General features: G+C 41.5%; 1 protein-coding gene across 2 annotated transcripts in view; it reads right to left on the reverse strand.

Moving 5' to 3' along the window:
- The window catches only part of LOC143210072 (uncharacterized), a 64492-nt gene that overhangs the window by 24370 nt on the left and 21148 nt on the right, over positions 1 to 18974 (reverse strand). For both annotated transcript variants that reach the window (XM_076426549.1, XM_076426550.1), the window contains exons 3-4: positions 15195 to 15378; positions 12827 to 13097 (exon numbers count right to left, since the gene is read on the reverse strand). In XM_076426549.1, coding sequence (XP_076282664.1) covers positions 12827 to 13097; positions 15195 to 15378 — 455 coding nt within the window. The remainder of the gene's footprint in view (positions 1 to 12826; positions 13098 to 15194; positions 15379 to 18974) is intronic.

Consider the following 18974-nt stretch of genomic DNA (forward strand, 5'->3'; position numbering starts at 1 on the left):
CATCAATCGATTGAATCAATCGTCGATTTTTCGACGATTTCTTTTTTTAATCGTGCACATTAATCAATCGATCATGATTAAAATTTTAGTCGATTAATGCCCAACTCTGCAGCGAACTATACTGCTGTTACGGCATCTACTCTCTAGCCTTCAATTTTTCCGATGTCATGAGAGATATTTTCAACGTATAATTGAGAAAGGTTAATCGTTGCAATCTTAGTTGTTTCATATTCAGAATTCCGCTTTCCACGGAGAAGGTGATCGATTTGCAAAGCGAATAGTCGAATCTGCTATGCAAATATTAGCACATTGCACCATGGATACAATGATATTATATTAACTATGCGAACGATGGATCTCAATATTCAATCAAATCGCCGCGATTTATGGAAAATAATGGACGGCCGGATGACGGTGCAGTTAGGACTGAGACAAGTTAGAAATAGACTACGGACTTTTATGCAAAATAAGAATCGAGAATCGCTCTTGGTAATTTCTTCTTCTCTTTCACAATTTTAGTCAGCTAAACATAATGTATAGATATTTTTACGATTTCTCAATTTTGTCGCTGTCGAAAATTACAGCTACTCGTTGTTGACATAAATGTATCTCTGATCGACATTGTTGAGACGTCAAACGAAGATTCGCCTCTTTCCGTAAAATTGTTTTCATTTCTTACATCGTCCTGTGCGCATAGTAGATACAGGGTTTTCCATAATACGTGGAGAAAATTTAGGGGTGGCTTGAACGAGGAGTGGAGGGGAGTCCGGGAAAAGAGGCAGAGTCAGGAGAAATGCAAATACATAGCGGGGCCTTGACTGTCCTCAAGGACATTAGAGAGCGAGAAAAGGGATCTCAGTCCTAGACGTGTGGTGTTTTTAGTGGGTATTGGGGACACCGACCACCTGTGTCCCCCGAGTCCCACACTACCCCTTCGGTGTACCCCACCGGTGGTACACGTTAAACTTGATCTTCAGGCCACAAAAAAGGGTTTGGCACGGAACGTGTTAAAGAAAAAAAAATGGGGGGTGGCTCTCTCGAACGAATCAAGTTTGTACAAACATTCCCTATTCGACTTTGTACGTAAGTGTAACACGCAATTCATCAATGTTCCAGCAATAAACAAATAGGTCTACGAAACGATGGTTTGCAATACCCTCTTACAGAGGTATAGGCATTCGATAATTAATTAGCGGCGTCAATGAATATCGGTTCATTCAAATTGTAAACAAATCAAGCTACCGCGTCCATTCTTTAACAGGTCTCACGATATAGACTCATTTGGTGTTCATCGAGTGGCATGGTATGTGGGGAATTAGTAATCGAAGTTTTACCATAAATGACTGAAACAGTACTGGTTTATGCTACGTTGTTTATAAATTAGCAATATTGGCAACCAAAATAATACATTGAAAAATAATCAACACTTCCGTAATAATGAACTCGAAATTACAATAAGGTGGATATAAACATATAAGTATATATGTAATAATACGTCTATTATATGTATATGTACGGCCCACGCGTACTCGTCATCGAACTGTACCAGAAAAAATAAAATAACTTGCTAATCTGCAATTTTCTGCAAATATGTTTGATCAAACCATAAACTACATATTTCATTCCTAATATTCACGCAAAAATTAATGCGAATACGGGCGAATATCTCATTAATATTTCCTACAACAAACTTAAAAAATATATTTCTTAATACTTCCTTGAGAAACATTATTTAAACATTTCCGAAAAATTGTTTCATTTTTTTTCATATCTTCCTAATGCTTCTGAACACGGCTATTATAATTAGAATCAATATTAACGTTCTAAACAATAAATAATAGGTGAAAAGGATGTCCTTTATATCGATGTACTTTTCATACTGCTACTTTCAACCACTACTTAACAATAATTGATTCGAGAAGTAAAATTGTCGATTTTAGCTGTTACAGACATGTGTGCTGATGTAAGAAACAGTATTAAATGCCTACTTCATGTTTCGTTTTTTAACTTTCGCACTCCTAAATCGACCGTTTGGACCACTGTGCGCCACAGGTAATGAGGTTACGTTGACGTACAAACGTCAAACCGGTTTGAGAGGTTAAAACGAAACAATTACAAATTTTTGTCACCTGGTATATGAATATTCATGACGTAGTCGGTGATCTAGAGACTTTACAACGAGGCTGACGCGTAACGACATGTGTGAGCAGAACAAGTACTTTCTTATTCGGACCCAAGCATACAAGTATGTACTTTCATGGTAAAATATGAAGGGGATACAGTGATATTAAAACAAAGTTGAAAAATGCTTTCGAACCTTGTTGTTATCAAGCCTGCTACAACATGCTTTTTATTGCATTAAATTATATTGTTTAGTTTTATAGTTACCCGTATAGTACGCACTTACCCCACCGTGATAGTACGGACTTGCCCCGTGCAGTAATATTTACGGGGCAAGATCATCTTAGTGTTCTTCTCAATAAATTAAAAAAAATGCAACAAAAACGGTTTATTTAATGTAAACCTACATCGATATTTGTTGTACTTACCTAAAGTAACAACACAGCATATATTAATAACTTGCAAACTATTGCACGTTCAGGGTAACCTCAAAGTTGTGCGTGTACCTCGCACGTGACTGTTTGGCATTGGTTGATTTAAGTAGGATACTCACGTGACAAAATCAGCAAATAACTAGAATCTTACTAGATGTTGGGTCGAAAATATGGGTTTGCGATTTTTCGCTTAATGTCCTTATACGAGCAAATTTTGGGCTGGGTGAGGGCTCATTCGAAAGGGGAAGGTTCACCGCAGGGTGCTCTGGTCATGACGTAACGAGATTATGTTTATATGTAATAATATACGTGTTCAAAGTAAGGAAAAAATCGAGAAAGAGAGTTACAACAAGCAAAGGGTAGTTTCGTAGAGACAGTTTCTCATTCTGGTAAACAGTTGATGCCAGAATTAGTTCTGCTTGTAATTAATAAATAATTATCGGTGACATGAGAGTTTTGTCCAGCTTTCACGGAGTTCTAGCTGCGAATAATCCACGTTCCGATGCGACGGGGGGCGATGTCTCGAGGCTCAAAACTATTCTTCTCATTCTATTTTTGAGTAATACAGAGAGCCACGGCGATATCCACCGGCGAGGTCTGTACTTACTTTGGTACGTTTACCTCGGTAGGATGTAGGTTGCCTCTTAGATCGGCCGACCTCTCTTCTCTATAGTCATTTTTACGGAAACGAAATTCATAGAGTGGGCAGAGCCGATTCCAGTCTCAGAAGTTCATCCACCGTATAGCCAAGGTGCTATTGTTCGAGAGCCAGCCGCCAGAGACGAGCCAGGAACGAACAGAGCGAGAGAGACCCCGGTGGAAGAGGATGGTATCGAGAAGAAAGAGGTGTACCCGTCTACAAGTACATCCGCCCGTTCGTTTCTACGTACACATCCAAGAAAAGTAGGCCTTTCCCTCGGAGAGTTCAAACGATTCTTACGCACCGGCCGCGTACGTTAATTTCAATCGCAACGGCAAACTTTTCGTTACAGTCTATTTCGCAAGCGGCCACCGGAAAGGTCATTCCGCGGGAACTCCGATAGCGGTTGCCGCGAGATCCTTATCATTCCGCCGCACCGCTAGAACCGATGCTTCTTCCGTGACCTTTCGCGGGTTTCATTTGTCCGCGATTATCAATTTCCTTCGCGCGGAAACGGGCGAAAGCGTTATCATCCGCTTTCTCCAGCAATTGCCGATCCGATCGCGCCACCCCTACGCCAGGGACGCGACGTCGCGGCGGTTTCGCGAATTTTTTGTCAGAATAACAAATAGTCTTGAAACGCAACAGGCTTCTTCTTAGTTTACTTCTTTATAGACGATAAGAAGCCGTAATTTTCGAGCAATAACTTACTCCAGGGTCCCCGTTAACAGGCTCCCGACAGACAGAGCGTTAAACAATCCAATAACAATCCCGCAGCCCGGTCGGTGTCCTTACGGTTTCCGACGATTACGGGAACATCGGCCGCCCACCTGGCCCACGGTTATCAAAGCGGATCGTTCGGGGGCCGCGTGTAACGAGCAGCCTGAACAAGAAACGCCTTTTGTCCGGCGATTTTTCGTCATTCGCCGGCAAAATGGTTGGTGGCGTGATTCACAGAACGAATCGGCCCGGCCCGCCTGGTGAACGTACTTATATGTATACTTACAGGATTGCGCGCGCGCGCGGCACGGCGGCGGTACTATAACAACGGTTTGGAAAGGCTTTGCGTTGTTGTATTGTGCGTTGGGTGTCGAGTGTCGGGTGACGGGCGCCTCTCGCAGGCAATAGCCCAGCAATACGCCTCGTAGCAATACGGCCACGGTCCAACCAACGAACCGTACACACGTACTTAGGGTATACGCGGTCCGTACACGGACCAATAATTCTCAATCGAAGTACGGGGAACGTTCGCTACGGGTCCGCTGCTCTCGGTCCGTCGTCGTCCCTTAAATCTAGCTGCGAGGCCGACCTTATCGGAGGCCTTCCACCGTGCGCCATTATTGTGAGATACTGAACGTCCTGATCCGTCGTTTAAGAGTCCTATCCAGGCCGCGAATCTCACGCGTTCGGCAGCCAGGTACCTATACGCTCTCTGCCGAGAGAGAAGTGTGCTCTCTTCGGGAGAACGGGACGCCACGATCTTCTCTCGCTCCCTCTACCTTCTGCACATCCGTGTGTTCCAGCGCGTTCGTGGTTCCCGTTGCTGTTGCTCTCCGTTGTTGTTACACTCCGGTGATGGTGATGGTGATGGTGATGGTGCGCGTGCGACCGCTTCAACGGCACATCGCGGGGGAGGAGCCCTGGGCTCTCTGGACCCGGTGGGGAACGGGGACACGGCGCAGGTAATCAGAGGCACTAAACCACGATACCGTGCTGGCAGTTAGAGGCCTCTATCTCTCCTGTCGTTGGTGGTACAACACGCCCGGTATTATTTGCAGGCTGCCACATTTGTCGTAGGTGGTCTTGCGACAGTGGCGTCGCGCGGCCTGTATGAACGACGCCGTCTCTACGACCCGCTGTGGTTCTCCTTCACCTTCCACGCGATCACGGATAACGAACGCCTCCGAGAGATCGGCCGCGGATCGTACAGGATCCCAAGCCCACCCCCCTAGCCGTTTTTCCTCCACGATTCTACGCCGCCTCGACTAATTAACCCCTTTCCGGGTCTAACCATTCTTACATGGCTACTGTTGCTCTTGCAATTGATACAGACACGTGTTTATCTCGCATAGAGATCCGCAGAATAATCGCCAGGAACGCTGGAGCTATTTTTACACCTGGTCTTTCGGAAATGTCATTTAGCTACTCAGTTTCTTTTGGAACAGGAAATTATGACTTGCGGACCACTTTCATAATTACAGGCACATATATCTTCGAAAATATGTCTCGAAAGAATTGATAAATAATCTCCGATTTCTGAGAGCGAAGCGTTCGATTATTTCGAAATAGATAAAACGCATACGGAATAGAACGAATTTCGGAGAATAGTGTACTCGCGCGAATAAATTTGTAATTTTACCGTAATCTAATGTTACGCCTGAATATGTTCGTCCGTCATAACCGGCGAACGAGATTGATGGCGGAGTAAAGAGCATCGATGGGAGTGGAGGTTACGTACAATCGAACACGCTTCCTCTCGTGAAACTCCTACGTAACTGAACAATTTCGCAAGTCGCGATGAAAGTAGATCTTCGTTGACTCAGGTACAAAGTATTCGAACGCGGCGTGGATAGCTGCGTGTAAAATTTCAACGTCTCCGCCGTGATCAATTACGTTAAACGATCTCCCAGCTCTGTGATTGATTCGAAAAACATTTTTTTTACTTCGTCAGAGTAGAAGAATCTTAATGGCTACAAACCAGCCACGAATCAGACGATGATTTATCACCGGAAATCATTTTCTCGAATACACACAGTAGCGCGTTATAACTAGTTGGGCCCTTGGGCAAAGTAGAATTTCGGGGCCCCTAACCCCAACTAAATAACTTTTGTTCTTGATCTTGTTTGTGTTCGGGCCCCCTTTTGCTTGGGGCCTCGGGCATTTGCCCAAGTTGACCATAAGGTAACGCGCCGTTGAATACACAAGAACTAAATTCGTAGTTGATTCAAGTTACACAAGCCGATTCTGATGAGATGTATGTGAGACATGGTTCTTCAAAACATATTTCACACGTGTCTTTTTTCATCGGCCACCATTCACAATCGAATGGGTGAAAACAGCCCTCGAAGATGGGCGCGAAGATATCTTGGAAATATTGTATCTTTTGATTGGAAAATTGCGCGAGCTGCGGTTTGAATGAACGGATCACCGTGATCTTGTGGAGACTTTTGGCAACGAACGTGTCAAGGCGCGATTTGCTTTCTCCAGCCGTGCTTGGTGCATATTGGCGCGCACAGCTGCCTCCAAACAGGGTTCGGTCGGAATAAAAGGTTGTCCGGACGTATCCGAGTCGGGGCGTCGATCCACCGCGGCGCGGCGCGGCGCGGCGGGATAAATGTCCGCGATATCTCGCGATGCGCTAAAACGCTCGCCTAGAAGAAAGAGGTGTTCGGCGTGGTGCGAGGTGTTTGCGCCGGTACCCGCCAATCTGTCAGCATCGTGGCCGAGCGTTATATCGTGGGTAGGTATACCTTGAATTATCGGCAATTGGCATCCGCAACGTTCCTGGCATTCGAACGAGCGTCGTGCAGAAAATTGTAAACCCTCCTCGTGTGTAAGCCACCTACCCGCGCCCGTTTTAGCACGGTCATTCGCGCGCGTGTTCGTACGCGGCACACGCGTCTCTCCCTCCGCGTTTCGTTCTCTCCCGTTGCGTCGTCGCGTCGCGTCGCGTCGTCTCGTCGTCTCGTCGTCTCTTCTCCACAGAGTTGTTCCTCGTGGTTCTATGAAACGCCTAGCCATTTTCCTCTTCCCCTCCGGTGTAGATAGGAAACGCGTAAATCGGCTTGCCGGTTGTTGGCCACTTATCTCGGTCGGCGCGAGCCAAAGAAAACTTTCGAAGAGAGGTTTATCGATCGGACATTAGGCGATCGACGTGCGATGTTATTGGCATGACGCGGCTCCGATTACTATGCGCGTCGAGTCTTTTGCCGCCCCCACTTTTCCTCTTCTTTTTTTCCCGACATTCTACATATTCATGCGCGCGTGCTATGTGTCGATCTGTCTGTCCGTCCGTCCATCCGTCCGTCCGTTTGTCCGTTCGTTCGTCCAGCAAACAAACCAACCAACCATCCATCCATTCTGTTCCTCCGTTAGAGACCATCCGTACCTCAGCACGGGGCCGTGGTTTGCGCGAGAGCGAGACTGTTTTATGTCGGACTTATGCACGTGGACGTGGACGCGGAGACGTGGACGTGGTCGCTCGTCCACCACCTCGTCTTCTTCTTCTTCTTCTTCTTCTTCTCTCAAACTTCTTCCTCCTCCACCTTTTCTCTCCTCCTCTTCCTCATCCTCCACCTCCTCGAAAAAGGATACACGAGCACGCGTCCCGACGACGGCGCGGCGCGGCGCACACCGGTTCACCTACCAACTCTGCCCTATGGTACACCATACCATCGGGCTCTTCTCGGCTATAGTTGGCGAGAACCAGCCGACACACCGACGGGACACCGTCGTTGCTTACGTACACCTCCGCGAGAACTGTGTGAGACCTTATATCCGGTGATGCACGTGCTCGCGCATCTTTATTAATCATTCCCTAACCGTTAACCCCTCTTAAGAGCTCGTTTGTCAATTGTGGAAATTGACGCGACACTGCCACGGTCGTCTTCGGTTTCGAGAGCCTCGGAATTTCAAAGAACCGAACCGCGGGGCTATCCACTTCGTTTCAATGTATGGAAAAGCGCAACGCTGATTCTCAAATCAGCTCAATGGGAACGCATGGATTCCGTCAACAATGTCAGGCAACGCGATTGTTTTGATCTCACACCACCGCGCCGATCACACGCGAACACGTTTTTGTCACGCGCGTGTAAAAATTTCACTTATCCTACTTACTTAATCCCGGATTGAAATAAACATTTTCTACCTGAACTGAAGCAAACCAGAGTGTAATAGAAATTTGTTTGCTCTCTTTTCAATAGCTTGAATATATAACAGTATTTATAAGGATGTTCTGGAGGTACAACGGGAGACAAAAGTACAAGAAATTCGAAATCCATCAATATATTGGCAATGAAAGCCATTCATGAGTATATTTTGCATGACAAAAATAGATTAATTTAAAAAGCTTTCGTTTAATTAGTGAATTTCATGTTATATTAATTTTTTTATCAAATTGTCTTCATATTATCAAAAATTGTAAGTGACTTTTGCAAATAATAACAGCCTCTGATTTGAACTTCAAGATAATAAACACGACAAATAACAATGACAACACGATAAATTTGACGTTTTGTAACAGTTTATAATTTTTTGCTCTGTAACTGTTTAGTGAATCCTAATAAATTTTGAACATAATTAATTACATAATGTTTACTATATATAAAAATAAACTGGAGTTTCCAGTTGCGTTTTTTTCAAGGTTTAAATAGGGTTTGAAGTGGAATTTTATGAATTCTCCATAAGAAGACGTGTTAAAATGTGCAAACTTTAAGTTGCTATAATTCTTAAACGGCACAGTAAATCGAACCCAAACTTTGGTAATTGCATTAATTTAGTAAGAATTATATCTTGTCAAATTTTCAAAAATTTTGTTGCGCTTTTATATACCTCCAGAACATGCTTGAATTCTTCTAGTGGTTTTACTGTTTTAAATTACACCTACTCATTTTTGTTGTGAATGCATAAAATCCTCTGTCTAGTTACGTGTTCCGCATTGAAAAAATAAAAGTCACGACGTTTCGGGCAAAACCCACGAACAACCGATCAGACGAGGGTTAAATAAAGTGTTATTTTGAGAAGGCCAAGATTTTTGTCTCTGGTCCGCAATGTGACATTCTATACGTAGTACACACCTTTAACATTTTCAAGAATTTCCCCGTCCAATCGATAAGCCGAGTGAATCAATAAAATACGTAGACGCGCGGTGTGACTGGACAAGCCGATTAATAATGTTCGTATCGCGATAGCCAGAAGAAGCTGATTTAGAAACAGAAGCAAGTATGAATATTGTCGTAGAGGAATTATTCGACGGAAATACTGTGCATCCTTGTAAAATGTTCGTCGAAGGACGAGTATCGTTGGACGGCTTAATCGAAAAACGACGACGATGATAGAAGGCTAAATCTCTCGACATTCAATCGCGCATATGCCTTTTAATATTAATGCACCGCGTTGGCACCTACGTAAGGAAGCGAATGCACTTCGAGTCGCGACAGCGAATTTACGACGTATTAAATTGCGCTACTCGATATCTTTGTAATTTTCTCAGATGGGCATAAAACTACGTGCTTACGGGGAAGGAAATCTCGGTCGGAAGGATCGGAGTTGAAGTCGCGTTGGCCTGGGGTCTAATTAAACCGTGCTCGTGCGAATAACCGAACACGCTATCGCTGTCCTTCGTCAATCGAAATTTATTTCGAAATGCTGCTGTCAACTATTAACCCCTCGACCTTCGATTTATTTTACGGTTTCAGTGATCAGAACATTTTTGTAGTTCGTATACTTTACTAACAAAAAAATTAAACCAACTTCGAAAAGACGCACTAAAAAATATGAAATAACTTCCATTTAATTTATGCGAATACACACGAACTCGAATACAATACAATCTTTTCGGAGGCGGCGCACAGTGGGCTCGATAGAAGAAGCACGCGACATTTTGCGAAAAAAATCAACTTTATCAATTGATATCGATTTCTAAATGTCCACCGACCACAAAAATGATCAAATTAATCAAATACAACAGCAGTTGTAGTTGTGATACACGCATGAAGTTAGACAGTTTAGGAATATCGATTTTCCCTACATAATTTGGCTGTTCATTCGTAAAGATAACTGTGATGAACTTCTTGCCCTGAATTTTTTTTCTACATCAAAATGCACACTTTATTGATAAGAAATCATACTTTTCATTGACAATTATGATTATAACATATTTTTAAAAAATACTGAGCAAAATGAAAATAATCGTTAATTTGTAGTTTTGACATGCGCTATTTTTCAGGTCCCAGGAGGGCCCAGCTTTTAACAAGTAAGGATCTTTTCAGTGAACCTTCCTCTATGTAATGTGACCACAATTATTTCCTTGTTCAAGTCCTTTTTCAAGATATTATTGTCCGAAGACATCCGCGTCGCGTTATCTTGTCCGCGCTCGGACGCGCGCTACGCGCTGAATTCGTCAAGTACGAAGCCTCTGAAACTCTGACAGAAATGTGTTGAATATTTATAGTTATATCATATTTTTATTTAATATTAATTTTTGTTTTGCAGTAAATAAGTCAGTCTTTCATCTCTGATATTTTGACTGCGTTGAGTTTGACGAATTCTTTTCGACAGTGCGTATCTTCAAATCTTTAGGTTTTGTTTTGTCGGCGCAAATTGTGGATTGCAACAGAATTATTGTCAGTCAGAGCAGAACTATCAGCCTGAGCAGTACTGTGATTCCGAAATTATTTTCAGTTTTATACGTTTTCTGTTCATATTATTTAATATAATACATCAAGTAAGTTAATATATATCAATTATATTTTATTTTTAGATCTTCATATACCGTAAGGAGTATAACTGATTCCACACACTTTAAATCAGAATAACATTTATATGAATGGACCAAACGACTTCAATTTCTCTGTAAGGTTAGAAGAATTAGTTTAGTAAATGACGTCTAATAAATAAGTTGAAAAAATGCATTTGGTCGGGGAATTGTGAAAAACACTACTAAAAATTGATTTTCACAACTTTTTTAGCTGGCCCAATAACGAAAATTTTAAAAATGTGTTTTGTCAACTGGTATAAATTATATACGCTCTGAAAATTTCATTGAAATTGGTTAATTGGTTTACGAATTATAAACGATCAAAAGTGGTAAAAATTGCAATTTTTCAAGATTTCCGGCCTTAACAAATTTTTCTCAATGATGTAAAACTTAAACATTTTATCTATTTGCATTAAATAGTGAAAATATATATTAAATACATTATAGAATAAATAATTTATAAAACTGTTTTAAATTAATAAAAACGGTTAAACAAATGTGAAATATATTAAGTTAAAAATCATTGAGAAGGAATTATTTTTTCATATATTCAGTCCAAATTTCATTGCAATATCTTCAGTGGCTTAGGAGTTATTCAAAAATGTCGCGTGTTTCCTCAATCGAGCCCACTGTGCGGCGCAAAAGTGAAAATTTTCCAAATGACAGATGTTGCTGAGTATGATTTCATTGGAATATGGTGAACTTGGAAATCAGTAGGTGGAAAGAGAAGATACATGAATATGTGAAAGCATGTAGAAGAATTTAAGGATTTTCGTAATTTCCAGTGTCGAAAATTTTCAATTTTGCGCCGCCTCCGATAAGATTGTATTGTATTTAAGTTCGTGTGTATTCACATAAATTAAACGGAAATTATTTCATATTTTTTAGTGCGTTTTTTCGAAGTCGGTTTAATTTTTTTTTTATAAAATTTTGTTATTTCACCCTTTTTAGTGGAACGAGCAGAATTTGTAGAACACCGTAGAATGGTGTTTTTCGGTCTTATTTGCGATAAAAACCGCGAAGATTGAAAAAATGGAAAATTTATTTTCAAGCGACCAATCGGGAGACATACCCTACAAAATGCAGAAGGTTTCGTTCCGATTGGTCCATCCATCTCGGAGTAATCGGTGAACATACATGATATAATTCATTTTTCGCAAATAAAATCGCGAGGAATAAAAAAATGCAACATTTTTTTCACGGGATCAACCCGGGGACATACTCTACATTTACAAGATGCAAAAGGTTTCGTTCCGATTGGTCCATCCATCTCGGCGTAATCGGTGAACATACATAGAAAAAAAAGCGAAAAAAAGACACAGATGGAATTGAGAACCTCCTCCTTTTTCGAAGTCGTTTAAAAAGGAGAAAATTTATATCTATTGTATGCTTGTATATTCTTCAATAGCTGTACATAAACAAAACCAAAGCAGACTTTAATTTCGGTTTAAAGGAAATTAGTATAGCATACATTATTTATTATACTCTATTCGGAATCTTCATCAGGAGTCATGCACGATATCACAGGGGTCGGGGGCTAAATAAACGTGTCTTTAGTGTCTTGCATGAAAATCTGCAGTCTATCAAATCTGCAGTTTCCCATAGAAGATGAATTTGTCAGATCCGTGTAAAGATTAATAGACAAACTTCTCGTCCGGACAGGGTTGATTCGTCCGATGAACGACTCGCGAGAATTAGGATACAGTCCGCGGTTCTTCTAACGATGCAACAACGTTCACGGTGAAGTAAACTCGCTCGGAAGTCTCTTTGATTATTCCCCTTTCTCCCTGCTTGATTCTCCATTCACGTTTGATCGTGCGACGAGTAATTAAATTAATAACAACGCCATCGCTACGCGCAGACTTTTCCGACTTTCTTATTCCCACAGCTATCTCGTGACCTGTTTTTCAGGAGAAAAGGGTTTTTCTACCGCTACGCTCGTTTAGTTTCTATTTTCAACGCTTCTTCAACTTCTTTGTATGCAGTAACCTACTTCATTACGCTCATGCGCTCGCTGCCGCTCAAATTCGAAACGTTCCACGAACAACAACGTACGGGTTTGAACAAAATTCGACCGAACAAATCAGTTTCAACGGTTTTGTTCATATGAAAACTGGCAGAAGGATTTGTAAATCGATATGTGTAGAAGCTTACCGAGCATCTTGCTGAGATCGGCGTTATGAAGATCGGGGTTCTCGTCGGCTAACTTCTTGCGCTCGACCTTTGCCCAGACCATGAACGCGTTCATGGGACGTCGTATCCGCTGCTCCTTCAGGCTCCTCTGGGCCGTGCTACCGGGATGGCACATCTTCACTCCCGCAGGAATCGGCGAGATCCCTTGTTGATATTCGAGGGATGGCCCGGAAGCTAGCCAAGTCATGTCTTCCAAACGCTGTTGAGCCGGTCCGGATAGCATTCCCGGTATCTGAATTCGCGAACGGTAATCAATCGGTGAACAGCGATGGGTAAAAAGCAAATTGTCAGTTACGTCGTTAGTCAGCGGACCTTTATGCGAGATGAAAATTGTCTTGATCGATTCAGGGAGACGGAGGACCAATAAAACTGTCTTTCCTCTTTGAATAATTTGTTTTGCATATAATCCGTGGTCCAGTAATTCCGAAAGTGTGCCAGAAACCGATCTTTATGGACAAAAATCTGCCGACAACTCAGTTTTTCATCGATTCAATTGGAATTTTTTTAAAAATGTTCGCGAAGGACTATACTTTGATGACGTGCTGCGCGAATATCGTTAACTGTCACAATCATGAATCCTTATCTACATAGCCCAATAACTCCGATACTTCATCCGCCCATACCATAAATTTGCATGTCCCAGCTGGGTCGCCGACACTTCTTAACCCTAAACCCTAAACCGCAAAATTTTAAACTGTGAGAAAACTACCAATTGAATAGAATTACATTCGGCATTTATGAGACTTGCCATTAATTTATTGATCGAACAGCAGCGTTTTCGCTTCTTGAGAAAGAACTTCCTTGTGCTTGCTATCCTTCATTCTTAGAGAGCTTATAAGTGGATCGGATGATAATAACATATGTCGTATAATATAATATCTATATTTCCTAAAGACTTTATTATTTGCCTCTAGTGGCTCTTCTGAGTACAAACCAATTGGCAGTTCAAATGTAGCAAGTACTTTACGATTTTCGCGCAGCACGTCATCAAAGTATAGTCCTTCACGAACATTAAAAAAAAATTCCAATTGAATCGATGAAAAACTGAGTTGTCGGCAGATTTTTGTCGAAAAAGATCGGTTTCTGGCCCACTGTGCGGCCAACAGAAACTCCGGCGTCCGTTCCACCATTCTTCATAATTATTTGCGAGCTTATTAGTCAAAATAGGGGAAAGTCGCGAAGTTGATGTTTGCGCTCGATTCCGCTTATTAATACATAATTACCGGTGAGATATTAATCGACCGGCTAATGAATGGTGGTTGAACGCGGCCGCGGCAACAATGCCGAGTGAAAAAGCCGTTGATCACGAGGCCAACAGACTTCTATAGTAATGTGTAATAAAATGAATAATGCGCGTGAGATCGAGAGATAGACAGGAATAATAGCAACCGCGATAATGGGGTTCGTGGGATTGATAGATTTAGAGGGTGCGTTGAAAAATTTACGGCGATGCCGAGCTTGATTCGCGTATCACTGCACTTGAGGAAAGTTGTAGTAACCGTTCGGAACAATGCATTTCTATATTTCATTTGAAACGCCGCCGCTGCCTGGTGAAATAGTTTTATTATTCAACGATCGCGTTGTCTCACTGGAGCAAAATCGTGTGAAAAACCAAGGTAAGCGTGGATAGAACGTCTCGAAGAGATCGCGTAACAAAATGAAAACCATAAATTCGCGAACCTTAACCATGAGTGTGCATGAAGTCCGCAGTTTACCGATAACTAATTTAGTAAATGCCAAAAATGAAAACTTGAGGTCAGATGAATGAATTGATTTTTTGAAAAATGCTATCACCGGTTTTTGCTGCTCGTCTTAATGAAAGGTTGCGTTCATGTAATGTCCTACACTCCAGACCTAATCGTTTGAAAAAGTACATCCTTAAACTGCTTGTGTAGTGAGCCACGATTGTACTATAATAAAGTATCATGATGTATTGAAATGTCTGTACAGTACAGACAAAATAATCTCTTCCTTGAGATTCAAATTGCATTAATGAAAAAAATAAAAGAAAATGAAAGGTTGTGCAGAGTCTAATGATTTTCTTTGGATTTAGAAAGTGTAGGATTTCTTTCGAGAGGAACCGCTTCGCGCGTTCGACTCGGCCGTCATCCTCGTCGATCTGCCGGTTTTATACGGTTCCGGAGATGACATGCAGCAAGGTAACAAAATATATTTTGTGCAGCTACGTTGTAAGCGCGAGTGTGTACGCGTGTGTTTGCGCGTCGTGTTCGAGGCGATGGTTTCGCGTGTATGAAAAATAAATATATGAGAGCCTATTCGGAGAGAGCAACGCGCCGCGCTGCGAGCCATACTACACGTGAACACGTACCGAAATGATTTGGGTATCGATGGGTATGGAGCTGTCATTGCCATCGATATTCGACTCGATGTCGTAAGCCCTCGACGTGGGTGTCGCATAAAGCGAGGAATGAAGTGCCAAGAGTCCGGGTGAACCGCCATAACTGCTCACCGGTGGTGGTGTCACCTCACCCCTGTCATAATTATCCAGCATCCTATAAATTCGAAAAAACGATTTATTAATCATCAAGTCAAACCGTTTCTTCGCACAGTTAACGGTGAAATCGTTGCACATCCGGCTGTGCTCGCGCGTGCAATAAAATCGCGCAGTCTAACGTTTCGCTTGAACGAATACTCGCCTCTCCTACGGATCGCGATAAACTGTTACTTGAAAAACATACCGGAAGAAGCTCGAACCAGCATTTAAAAATCGCCGAGCTTTTATCCTGCGGCCCTCTTACATTTACACGACCTGCATCACCGAAAAAACAGGCGATTCAATGGATTTAAATACATACACAGTCTATAAAACCAACTGTTACAGTATTAATTGAATATTGATGAAACAGCACTCTACCGGAGCAATAATCGTACTGCTACTTTTTGTTAAAATTTTTATATGAATATTCATATGAGATCTCTTCCTTCTTCTTATTCATTAGATCTCGCATACTTTCTTCTTGCGATATGCTGTTACATCCAATAAACGTACACCCAATGATACGTTCGCGGCCAGCATCTATCTAACTTCGTAGATATGTCGTTCTATTAATCCTTATACGCTCCTCGGGTGAAAATTGACCGTTTTTCTGTTTCCAGATACTGTAATATGTTTGACTTCTTTCTAAATGTGTTATAACTTGGTGTCTGGATCGATTTCAATAGATAGAAACCAAATTGAATGTCATTTCTTCCCTTCAATGATTTTAATAGCGGAGAAATCATGTATTGACATCTTCAATTTTTAAAATTTTTCAACAATTTCTAATCTTATCTACTCAATTTTGCTATAAATGCATAAAGATCCGCAGTCTAGTAATAACTGTGACAAGAGTTTGATACCAAGAGTTAAGTTTTTACATACCAGACTGAAAACACATCAGTTTAAAGTCCAACTTTGCAAAAACTAGTGCGCACTTACCCCACTCCGCCTTAATAAAGAAATTCACGAGTTTAATTAACTTGTAATGAAATACATTATAATAGATTCCCAATAACATTAATTGAAGTGGAGAGCGAAAATGGGTGAAATATCACCCGAGGATCTTTTGTGTAACTAGTTCCGAGGAGTGTATGAGGGTTAAACGTTTAGATTATAAAACATAAACAAGATTACGAGTTCCTCGAGTCACGCTTCGGTGACAACGTCCTTTGCTAGTTATCTAAGAAATGTGACATCAACGGATAGAGTCCTTATTCTGACAATCAATTTTGAAGGGTGGGCATTGCCGGGAAAAGTTGAAGACCGCGTTTCTTTGAGATTGCGAACTGCTCATGAGCCCTGGAGCAACAGTGTCGCGCGGGCCCCCATGCAGCAGCAGCAAATACAGAGAGAGAGAGAGAGCGAGAGAGAGAGAAGTGGCCGACCATAAACGACGCGGAGGGAATAGCATTCGATTCGTTCGATACCGAAGCAACGAGAGCGGAGCGCAGCAAGAACAAGAGATCGATTCGTACAGCGTACACGGCAAGGTAATTGACTCTCGCGTCTCAGTTTCGTTGAAGACGAGGCGGCTCGGTGCTGCATGGCATGGCATGGTATGGTATGGCATGGCATGGCGAACGCCATGGGTAAACGTAGCAGGAGAAATCCTGCGGATCGCCTCGTGCTCCGGCCGATTGATCTGTCAACCCTGTTAGGAAAAGAGTTGATCGACATGAATGAACCATTCAAGGCCACTTAATGGAATTCCCACGATTGTCCTTAAGGCATAATGTGACCATGCGGGGTATAATAGTACGAACAGCTGTCCGTGCGCGTTCCTCTACCTCCCCCTAACCCCCTCAGGTGAGCATTTATTGTATACATATATATATATATACATACGAAACACGTGTGCGCGTGTCTGTGGACTAGTATTCGTATTCGCGCAGAAGTTTCGCGTACGCGAGTATGTGTAGAAATTGAAAAACATGTGGTAGGTACACACGTGTGCGGCATGCATATATGTATACAGGCACGCGAGTGTTCCACATAATAGCCATTGTTTCATTCGGTCCCGCGAAAGATGCTGACGGAGACAAAAACGTAGCCGGCATTTTCATTCAATAAAGTTCGGCTGGCTAGTAGCCGCCGAGATTTTTTTGCTAATAACACTGTCCAACACCAAATTTGATTTCAATATACTGTTGGGTCCTTCTTATAGAGTTTTTTGCGCTGATTCCGAATCTGGTTTTAATTTTTTTCCTATACGTCCAGTTTTTGAGAAAATGGAGTTTTAAAAAAAGACATATTTTTCAACTTTAAACAAATATTGCGATGTTATTATAAAAGATATTGAATTGTTGTTTACAGCAAACGATTCTGTAGACTTTCCCGAATACAGTGATATCCAATATTAATACATTATGATTGTTTAAACATTTTTAAACAATGATTAAAGACGGAGATGCACCACTTTTGCACCAATTTTTGCGGATATTTTCGAATTTATCTCAAAAAATAAGGGTCCAGCGAAAAATTGAACTATACCACGCGAAAGAGTAGACTTTTATCTTGAGAAACCCCCCTGTGAAGTTTGCATGGTCGACGTTTTTACCGAACCAGAAAGCAAAATATCTTCGCCCGACATGCGTTGACGCCAGTGGTGCTCTTCCACTAGCGCGGTCGTTCGTCGGGATACGGCGCGGCGCGCTGCATTATTTACACTATTTACAATGCTAATATATATGTATGTGTACACTATTCAGATATAATACACTATATCGATTTAATATGGAGCAAACTATTTTAATTATGTATTTAAGTCAATAAAAATAGTCCCGTTTATATTGTGTTTGGACTTATTTTACTCGGAAGAATCTCGAGTGTTCATTGGCACTATAATTACAATACATAGATAAGACGACAATTACTGAAAATAAAATTTTTCAGTCACCGCATTGCAGACTTTCCTTACATTGAATGTATTCCGTTGTCCGTAGACCGTCATTTATTTCAAAATATCGTGTTGGTTCTTAAGAAAACTGATGCCAGAGTTCAGTTTCGGCTTTGTGTTTGTTGAAATCAGTCGTGTCAAGCATTTCAAATCTGCATTGCTACGTATAAAACTTCATAAAAAACATTTATAGTTATTTATAGTATTTTAGTTGTTGTGTATATAATATATGTATTTTAGTAGTGTATTATATCTGAATAGTGTACACATATATATTAGCATTGTAAATAGTGTAATAGTGTAGTGTGTGAATAAATTATTTTTTTGTTACAAAAGGTCTTTTTTGTATTAAATATACTATAAACGAGAGACTAACATTAAAAAATACATAAAATAATTTATACAGAATAAATATACTAATAAATAATAAATAACAATAGTATAACACATTTAATAAAATATTACATTTAAGTAAGCTGACATAATTGCGCGCTTATAGCCACGCGCCGTTTCACCGCAGCACGCCGCGCCGTATCCCGACGAACGACCGCGCTAGTGGAAGAGCACCACTGGCGTCAACGCATGTCGGGCGAAGATATTTTGCTTTCTGGTTCGGTAAAAACGTCGACCATGCAAACTTCACAGGGGGGTTTCTCAAGATAAAAGTCTGCTCTTTCGCGTGGTATAGTTCAATTTTTCGCTGGACCCTTATT

The sequence above is a fragment of the Lasioglossum baleicum genome, chromosome 6 (genome assembly GCF_051020765.1).
Source record: "Lasioglossum baleicum chromosome 6, iyLasBale1, whole genome shotgun sequence".
NCBI classification, from domain to species: domain Eukaryota; kingdom Metazoa; phylum Arthropoda; class Insecta; order Hymenoptera; family Halictidae; genus Lasioglossum; species Lasioglossum baleicum.